Raw genomic sequence first — 10,364 nt, forward strand, 5'->3', positions numbered from 1 at the left:
TGACCAACGCATTCAGGCCAGTCTTTAAAGCTTTCTAGTCTTTCTTCTTTCGTCATATTACTTGTTTTAGAAGTAGTATATTTCAAAACACCCTTTACAAATAATTTTTCTCTCTCTGGGGAGGGCTTATATGTGTCTCGATCTGACAGCTTATCGAAAATGTTCATCTTCACATTAGGAACATTTAATGTAAATTCCCCTAAAATAAAGGAACATCTAGGGGAAAGACGTTTATGCTCATTCCTTACTATATCACCCTTTTCAAACATAATTAATATTATATCACAAAAGATACATTTAACATAGTCTTTTACTTTCAAGTAAAAAAATCCATCAGCAGCTAAATCTATAGGTGATATCCAATCGATCGGCCAATTGGTAAATGTCTCTAATCGAAACTTCTCCCAATATAATCTGTAATGAGCACCATTGGTACCTTTGGTAAAAGCCTTATGTATACGAGGCTTACAATACTTCTCAATATTTTCAAAGGAATATAAACTTTGTGCAAACAGACATTCGGGGCTTCTCTCCTTGTGAATTTGTATAATATCATCTGATGTTCTAATAGTTTTCAGATCAATTGTTAAATCACAAGTAAAACACTTTATATGGTTGTTAATGTAGAAAAATCCAGCTTTGGCCAATAGTACATGGTGTATGGGTAATTTGTATATATCATAATCGGTAAGTGTAAATCTTCTGAATGTATTCACCCTGTTTTGTTCATGAAAAAAATTATTATGGATTAGCTCCTTATCCTTATCCGTAAGCATCGTCAATATCACGACCTTTATGTGTTCAATGTTTTATCATGTATGATAAAACGCTTGTACATACCGGTAGCGGTTAACTTGTCGTCAAGTGCAATTATTTCCATTATAATAACAGTATATTCCCATATGTCCTCAACATCAAGTAATATATCGTTATATATTTATTTTTCTCTCGCAGGATTATATCTCACAGGATATACACATTCTCATAAGATATACACAGGATATATAAAATGTTACAATTTGTCATAAAGTTTATTTATATGTTTTTAGTCTATAAGAATATTCCTATTTTTATAATCTTTATAAAGATCAAGTAATTACATTTTGACTATACCATAACGGTTAATAGAAATTAATGTTTTCTTAATTTTAAGATCAGGTCCGTAAGTGCTACCATATCTGTGGTAAAAAATACAGAATAATATAATCAGCCATAGGTATTAGCCATTTATCAATGGAGTATTGTCGATAGTTAAATGGTTTCCATCGGTCCTTATCATTCTTGAAATTCCCTCTATATATATCTGGCTTCATGTTACTTTTGAGTCCCTTGAATGTTTGTTCAGGTGACTTGGAAATGCGGATGACTCGTTTCTGTCGTCAAGCGCAATTATTTCCATTATAATAACAGTATATCTCCATATGTCCTCAACATCATGTAATATTTCGTTATATATTTATTTTTCTCTCGCAGGATTACTTCTCACAGGATATACACATTCTCACAAGATATACACAGGATACATATATATATATATATATATATATATATATATATATATATATATATAATGTCATGTTTTCATTCTTTAAGAATATTCCTATTTTTATAATCTTTAAAGATCAAGTAATTACATCTTGACTATACCATAACGGTTAATAGAAATTAATGTTTTCTTAATCTAATAAATATTTTAAAATCAGGTCTGTAAGTGCTACCATATCTGTGGTTAAAAATACAGAATAATATAATCCAGCCATAGGTATTAGCCATTTATCAATGGAGTATTGTCGATAGTTAAATGTTTTCCATCGGTCCTTATTATTCTTGAAATTCCCTTTATATATATCTGGTTTCATGTTACACTTGAGTCCCTTGAATGTTTGTTCAGGTGTCTTATGATGAAATATCTTATCTTTTTTCATAATTTTTTTACTAGTTGGTAGATTCTCTTTCTCATATGATATAAGTCTACTCATTTCTATTCGCTTGTTGCGTTTGAGCTTTTTAGGTAATTGTTCAAGTGTCTTTGTTTCTTTTTTTCTAGATTGTAATGAAGAGACACAAGCATTCGAGAGTTCCTTTGATTCATTTTTTCTCGATTCATCTATTTCCATTACTTCGATAATTTTTTTGGGTAGAGTCTCGATACTGTATTTATTGTCTTTTGCTTCGGGTATAAATGCTTGACATGTGGGTGTTACAATATTACTTACCGAAGAGATTGGTGAAAAGGGAGGAGAAGAAGTATGTCTAGAAGACAATAACGTAATTGAAGTTTCAGAAACATCCGTGGAATCACCGTTATTCGTAGCTTGAACTTTTGTTATATCATTAATGAAAGGTTCTTCCCTTAAGTAGGGCCAGCCAGCTTGTTTAATGTGATTTTTAAGAGTATATTTGATAACAGATACGGGATAACCCATAGCTATTACATTTTTGACAATATCCAATTCCATCAATATTCCCATGTCTTGATCTGATATATTGTTCACTGCTTCTACGGGAAATTGTATTGTTTTTTGTCTTTGAACATTATCAATAAATTGTTTACCTTTCTTTAAAAGAAGATAGTGGCATTGTGGAAACCACTTGGCGTGTTCAATCCATGGTATATCCTCACTCTTCCAGTTACGAAGACAACCGCCACAGTAAAAACAACGAACATGGTCACTTATATTACAACTAAGAAATCCAGCTTCGGCAAGATCTTGTGGTTTTTTAATGACATATTCAGGCCAATTATTAAAAGATTTCAATCTACGAGATGTTGCCGTGTAAGACCGGATAATCGGAATACTCTTTAAAGGGTCAATATTTTCTCCTTCGGTTTTGAGTAAAAAATCTGGATCAAAGACATAATTTTCTCTAAGAGTGGGACAGTGACGATATTTATTATCATGTATTTCTTTTGGTATATCACCCTCGTTGAAATTACTCATTACTTCATAACAGAACGCACATGCGATGGTGTCTCCCGTCCTTAAGTGATGACAATGGCTATATTATATCCGTTAATGTTGAATCACTAGCTTTAAATTCCATTATTTTCATATGCCCTCATCGTTGAGTATCAATTTTATATCAGGAAATAATTCAGATTTATGTTAAATCTTATTTTATTTATCTATATCATCTTATGATATTACCTAGATATAATATTATAAAGCAGCTTGTTATCCTTGGTTAAAATATATATATATATATATATTCAATCATAAATTCATAATCAATATTATATATTCATGATATTATTATTTATACTTTTATGTTTAATTGTACATATAATGTTGAAATATATTAAAATATATTAGGATTCCTTTTACGACGGATATTACGATGACACTTAGGACAACATGTCAAACCAATAACACAACATCCACAAACGACCACATGTGCACAGGATAGTAATTCTACATTTGCGTTCTCGATTTTACACACTTCACATTTGGGAATATCCCGCTTCTGTTCAGGTGTCTTTGTTTCTTCTCTTCTATGTTTATCGGTAACATATTTCCCTGAATTATTTTTCGTCCATTCTTCAGTGGGTCTCTGGTCTGTCTGTAAAATCTCGATATCGCATTCCATGTCTTCTATTTCGGGTAAAATCTCGATATCACATTCCATGTCTTCTATTTCGGGTAAAGATTCTAGAGATGTAGGATTTTCAATGTTTTCTGTTTCGGGTAAAGCTGATTCATGTGATAATGTGGCATTCAGATTATCGTTACTTGTGAGTGGATTAGGACTGAATGTATCCAATCGTTTTTTTTTTCGTGTAAGGGCTCCATTGTCGGTTTCATTATGTTTGTAGACTCTTCTCAACTAGTACTGACAATGAACATGTATCGTATTTCAATAAAAAATTCAAGCTTTTCTATGTATATACATATGTATATATATATATATGTCCCCGACTCTACATAATATTTTGTTAGATTATTAGTTTAGGAATATACCCTCATCGTCAAGATATATTTTATTATTTTAGGATATATATATCAGGAAATAATTCAGATTTATATTAATCATATTTTATTTATCTATATCATCATCTTATGATATTGCCTAAATATAATATTATAAAGCAGCTTGTCATCCTTGGTAAGGATTCATAATTAATGTTATATATTCATAATATCATTAAAATGTAATAGGTTTCATTATACGAAGGATACCACATTTACACTTAGGACACTTAGGATATCGTGGCAAATCAATAACACAAGATTCACAAGCGACCATGTGTGTACAGGGTAGTAATAATACCTTTGCGTTCTTATTCTTACACACTTCACATTTGGGATTATCCCGTTTCTGTTCAGGTGTCTTTGTTTCTTCTTTTCTATGTTCATCGGTAACATGTTTCCCTGAAATATATTTCATCCATTCTTCAGTGGGATCCTGGTCTGTCTGTAGAATCTCGATATCACATTCCATGTTTTCTGCTTCGGGTAAGGCTTCTAGAGATGTAGGATTTTCAATGTTTTCTGTTTCGGGTAAAGCTTCTAGAGATGTAGGATTTTCAGTGTTTTCTGATTCATGTGATAAGGTGGCATTCAAAATATCGTTACTTGTAGTTGAAAATTTAGACTCGATTTTAGACCGAAGTGACCGAATATATGCATCTTTTGTTTCACTTATGATATGACTTATAATTGATGGTGGTTCGGGTTTCATAATTTTAGGATTCTTTATCAACATTTGATCCATGTCATCAATATATTCATCTAATCTTAAATAAGGCCAACCTGTTTCATTAACATGTTTTTTTATAGTCTCCTTAGCAATATTTATGGAATAACCCATACTTACTACACATTTAACAATATCCAATTCCCACAAGAGTTCACATCTATCAATTTCATCTCTATCCCTATCCAAGGCCTTATCATTTTCATTTTTAATAAATTCTATACCCTTCTCTAAATAAAGATGAAGACAATCTGGGTGCCACCTGGCGTGTAGATTCCAAGGTATATCCTCTTTCTCCCAATTGCAATGACCACCAGAACATTGGAAGCAACGAACATAGTCACCCACACCCTCATAATATAATCCAGCTTCGGCGAGATCTTGTGGTTTTTGTACAAGATATTCAGGCCAATCTTTAAAGGATGCTAGTCTTTTTTCTAATGTCGAATATTCCTTCTTCGAACAAGATTGATAGGGGATACCAATTATATAATCATCTTCTCTCATATGTGATAGGTCTTCTTCATATCCATATGATGTATAGAAACATGAGAAAAAAATGGGAACATTATTTGTTTTATGCCCATTTATAAAGGGACAGTTTGGGGATTTGTGTTTATGTTTTTCTCTTATCGTATTTATTGTATCGCATTTTTCGAATTCACCAATATTTACTCTACAGAAGGCACACGCAACATGGTCCTTTATCCTCGTATAATAAAATCCATCAGCAGCTAAGTTTGAAGGACACAACCAATCAATTGGCCATTCAATAAAAGATTCTAGTCGTTTCTTTTCACAATTTAAACCAATTATACCTTCCTTATAAGAATAAGCCAAGTTTCTACAAGATACTTTACTTATAGGTCTTTTTTTGAATTTCTGAATATTTTCAAAGCCATATAATGATTGCGCAAACGAACACTCGGGGCTTTTCTTCTTGTGAATCTTTATAATATCATCTGATCCTATGATATTCTTCATGTCTAACTTTAAATTACAATGAAAGCACTTTACATCGTTGTCGGTATAAATAAATCCAGCTTTAGCCAGTAACCGAGTGTCAATGGGATATGGTTCCTTGATAGGAATAAGATTGAATGTATCCAATCGGTTTTTTTCGTGTAATTGCTCCATTGTCGGTTTCATTATGTTTGTAGACTCTTCTCAAATAGTACTGACAATGAACATGTATTGTTTTTCATTAAAAAGATACAAGCTTTTCTATGTATATATATAATCATGTATCCCCGACTCAGGATATAAATCAGATTAATGATATTCAGAATTATGATATTATATATTTTATTTATTTTATTTATATATTTTACACAATCTTATATATGTTATATAATTTATATAATACACATTAGATATATATATATCATCTTATGGTATCATCTAGACAATTATTAAAAGAGTAGTTTGTCTATTATTTTTTTGCAGTGTTATGCTTCTGATTTTTATGTTTGATTATGGTAAGGTTGCATTCAAAGTATCGTTACTTGTAGCTGAAAGATTAGACTCTATTTTAGATAAAAGTGACCGAATATATGCATATTTTGTTTCACTTATGATAGGACTTATGATTGATGGTGGTTCGGGTTTCATAATTCTAGGACTCTTTGTCAACAATTGATTCATGTCATCAGTATATTCATCTAATCTTAAATAGGGTCAACCAGTACTGGTAACATGTCTCCTCATAGTCCCTTTAGCGATATTTATGGAATAACCTATACTTACTACACATTTAACAATATCTAATTCCATCAAGAGTTCGCTACTATTCAATTCCGTCAAGGGACTCCTCCTATAATCTTCATCTATATCCAAGGTCTTTTTTATTTCATTTTTATTTTCAATATATTTTATATTTTTCTTTAAGTAAAGATATGGACAGTCTGAATACCACTTGGCGTGTTGATTCCAAGGTATATCCTCTTTTTCCCAATTGCAAAGACCACCACAACAGTGGAAACAATGAACCTGGTCACCCACACCATCATAATAGAATCCTGCTTCGGCGAGATCTTGTGGTTTCTGAACTAGACAATCAGGCCACTTCTCAAAGCTTGCTAGTCTTTTTTCTATTGTCGAAAAATCCCTCTCCGAACAAGGATAATAGGGGATATAAAAATTATTTTCAGCTTTCATCGACTTATATTTGTAATTAGGATTGTCTTTTCTTGTTGAATATATTTCAAAGATATTTGAGAAAATTTGGGGAACATTTTCTGTTTTATGCCCATTTATAAAGGGGCAATTGGGAGATACGTGTTTATGTTTTTCTCTTATCAAATCATGTTCTTCTCTTATTATATCACTCTTTTCGAATTCACCGATTACTCCTCTACAGAAGGCGCATTCAACATGGTCCTTTATCCTTGTATAATAAAATCCATTAGCAGCTAAGTTTGAAGGAGATAACCAATCAAGTGGCCAATCAATAAAAGTTTGTAGTCGAAATTCTTCCCTTTCTAAAACAGTATAACATTTCCCATTAGGATATGTCGAATAACTAAATGTCTTAAGTATTTCTTTTTGGATTTCTGAAGATTCTCAAAGCCATGTAATGATTGTGCAACCGAACACCCGGGACTTCTCTTCTTGTGAATCTTTATAATATCATCTGATCCTATGATATTTTTCATGTTTTCACAAAGAAAACACTTGACATCGTTGTCGGTATGAATGAATCCAGCTTTAGCCGTTAACCGAGTGTTAATGGGAAGTCGTCGCTTCATAAAATTAGGATTGAATGTACCCCATCGGTCTTCTTCATGTAAATACTCCATTGTCGGATTCATTATGTTTGTAGACTCTTCTCAGCTAATACTAATAATGAACATATATATATATATATATATATATATATATATATATATTGTATTTCAATAAATAGATGCAAGCTTAGTTTATATGTTTGTTATGAAATGATTATATATATATAATTATATGTCCCTAACTCTACATAATTTTTTTGTTAAATTATTAGTTTAGTAATATACCCTCATCGTCAAGATACATTTTATTATCTCATTATATATATATATACATGTAATGTCAGATGCATATATACAAAGGTCCAGTGTCTTTGGTAAATAAATAATCAAATATACATAATATATTAATATGAATAACATTACTAAGAGCAAGATACATCACATTTAACCACATATTCAATTCTCTTTTTATAGATGGGACATATTTGCAAGCACGCAACACATTCTCCACAAGCAATCATATGATTGCACGGAAGAAACATTATATCTCTTTCTTCAGTGAAACATATTTTACACATGCTTTTTTTTTCATATGCCTGTTTATGTGTCTTTATCATAGGATTCTTTTCTTTTCCTAAATCATTAGATTCCATTACATCATGAACAGATGAGGGCTCATTCTCGACTTTGGATGAAACTGTTTATTTTTCTTTAAAAAAAAACATAGGGGCAATTTGGGTACCACCAAGACAGTAGAAACAACGAACATGGTCACTCAAATCTAAATAATAAAATCATGCTTCGGCAAAATCTTGTATTTCTGAACGATACGCTCAGGCCACTGGTCAGTTTTTAATATATATATATGTATTATTCTAACTGTTCATCGAGTTAAAAGATAATTAGTATATGGTTTGGTGAACTCTGAAAAGAAATATCTAATAGAGGCAGAATTTGCTTTCAATTTATCAACATCTTTGTAATTCATTAAATTCGTTTCATTCAAATTGAATAATAAAGAATTTTTAATAAAATCATGAATAATTAATTTTGTCTTGATTACCGCAAGGTATGATTTTCTAAATAGAAATATGTAAACGAGTAACGTTATAAAAAACACAATTGTTGCAATTTCATTTAACTGTGATGTAAAAATGCAAAATATGAGAAATAAAGACCCTATTAACAATATTACACCAGCGCCTAACACTGTCCATTTAGCTGTATTGCTTGAATCTTGTAATGAATTTAATCTGGTAAAATGGTGTTTATCTTCTTTACTCTCCAGATTATAAGCCGTTACACGTGACGCGTTATAGCTTACCATATCAGTATATTTTGAACCAGTATGTAATAACTTTATAATATTTTCTTTACCTCCTTCTAAAAAAGTCGTGACAGTAGCATTGGGTCTTCTGGATAAAGGTTGTCCTAAACTGTTCATAGTCTTTGTACCGAGATATTCGAAATAGGCTTCTTGTAAAAACGTATCAGTCCTTGATCCGACGAGTGGTTTTTCATCAAAATATGTATTTAAAAATGATTCGTAATCATCTTCCTGGTTACCATTAGATGTATTGTGATCATTTTCATCCGCGTTGTTCATCTCTGAATTGATTGCAATCTCAATCAAGTCTTTAGGTGTCACCGGAGCTATTTCCCCAGTGGTTAAATCCGTTGTAGATTTGAAGGCGGTCACATAATTTTTAACGTGAGATGCTAGGATTTCCGGTGTCATAACATTTTCGTACCACGCCATGTTCAATGCCAGATCTAATACCATACCTAAAATACTTCCTACTATAAAAAGAATGCCAATCCCATCCAATATTCCTGCTACCAACGCTACAAGTTCTGTAAATATCTCTAATGCGGTAACGAGTGCTCCTCGTACTAAGAAATCTACTGCAAGTCGTTGAGCGGTAGATAGTACCATCCTGGAGAAAACCGTCACCAAAGCATCTTCCGCCATTAGTGCTCCTCTCGATGCCAGAGTCTCTATTGTACGAACTGATAGTTTCTCAATAATACTTCGGCAAAAATTTGCCATACACGATAAACTCTTGTGTATGATATTGTCTACAATGAGCACAACAAAAAAATTATTATCGTAGGAAAAATCTTTATTATACCGTGCCCAATCAGGAGATATCATATCATGAAAATCGTTCCATAAATGAAAAGCAATATTGGTTAAGGTTTTTTTAATTGGTGATATGAACGGATAAATACCTAATAATGATGGAATGTGTATTGACGTATTACTAGAATCGGTTATCGACTTGACCATTTGTATAATATATGGTGGTCTTGCTTTTTTTTCTTCAATATTGGCCGATTTTTCACCCGGATGGTAAATTTTATAACGGTCATCAATAAACATTTTTAAATCATCATCATTTTTGAAAATAGGATGGGTCTTGTTAGTATTACCGTTATTATCATGGTGATGATTTGGATGTATATTTGGAAATATTGTATTTTTTATCTTAGAATATAAAGTTATAATTTGAAGTGCCTCGGACAATTGTATACATCTTTCCTTTCTACACATCTGTAAAATCTTTGAAAGTATCAATCGTCTTGCCTCATAATCGCTAATCTTGTGTACTTTACATGTTACTGCAAAATCCATTAACACCTCTATGATATTTTCTGCTTTTTCTTCAATATTTTCCATATTTTGATATTTACTATTCCTACCATTATTATTATTGTTATTTTCTTTTTGTTTTATAAAATTTACTACATCTTTCTTTAGTGCTACATTTATAGATTTGATGTAATTAAAGGGGGGTATCGTTTTTTCTCCTTGGTTCATAGGATATGTGGTATCCTTTTTATGGGATTGTAATTTGTCATCTATAGTTTTTTCAGTGGTGGATAATGTATCATGTCGAGGGGTTAAGGATTCGCTATCGTCATTATCTGAAAGGATTGATG

The 10,364-nt window shown here is 31.6% G+C and overlaps 3 protein-coding genes across 3 annotated transcripts; all 3 read right to left on the reverse strand.

The window, feature by feature from the left end:
- Positions 1–8: 8 nt before the first annotated feature.
- Positions 9–1,434, reverse strand: LOC147466289 (baculoviral IAP repeat-containing protein 3-like; the record flags this gene model as incomplete). Its single annotated transcript, XM_086535697.1, has 3 exons — positions 1,409–1,434; positions 1,101–1,178; positions 9–717 (listed from the first exon to the last, which is right to left on the reverse strand). Coding segments are annotated over exons 1-3 (813 nt in total), but the record flags the coding sequence as incomplete, so codon positions are not given.
- A 242-nt stretch (positions 1,435–1,676) lies between these two features.
- Positions 1,677–2,942, reverse strand: LOC122263241 (uncharacterized). Its single transcript, XM_086535696.1, has one exon. It carries the CDS (start codon positions 2,940–2,942, stop codon positions 1,677–1,679), a length of 1,266 nt encoding a protein of 421 aa, XP_086391822.1.
- Positions 2,943–4,143: 1,201 nt separating this feature from the next.
- LOC147466290 (putative inhibitor of apoptosis) lies at positions 4,144–5,832 on the reverse strand. The gene has a single exon (XM_086535698.1). It carries the CDS (start codon positions 5,830–5,832, stop codon positions 4,144–4,146), a length of 1,689 nt encoding a protein of 562 aa, XP_086391824.1.
- Positions 5,833–10,364: the final 4,532 nt, after the last annotated feature.

This window comes from Penaeus japonicus, unplaced genomic scaffold (assembly GCF_977035675.1).
Source record: "Penaeus japonicus unplaced genomic scaffold, GWHDUDI00000001_assembly GWHDUDI00002134, whole genome shotgun sequence".
Classification (NCBI taxonomy): Eukaryota; Metazoa; Arthropoda; class Malacostraca; order Decapoda; family Penaeidae; genus Penaeus; species Penaeus japonicus.

Excerpts from the sequence above, each read along its gene's own strand:
- LOC122263241 (XM_086535696.1), bottom strand. The coding sequence starts at position 2,942 with ATGAGTAATTTCAACGAGGGTGATATACCAAAAGAAATACATGATAAT.
- LOC147466290 (XM_086535698.1), bottom strand. The coding sequence starts at position 5,832 with ATGGAGCAATTACACGAAAAAAACCGATTGGATACATTCAATCTTATT.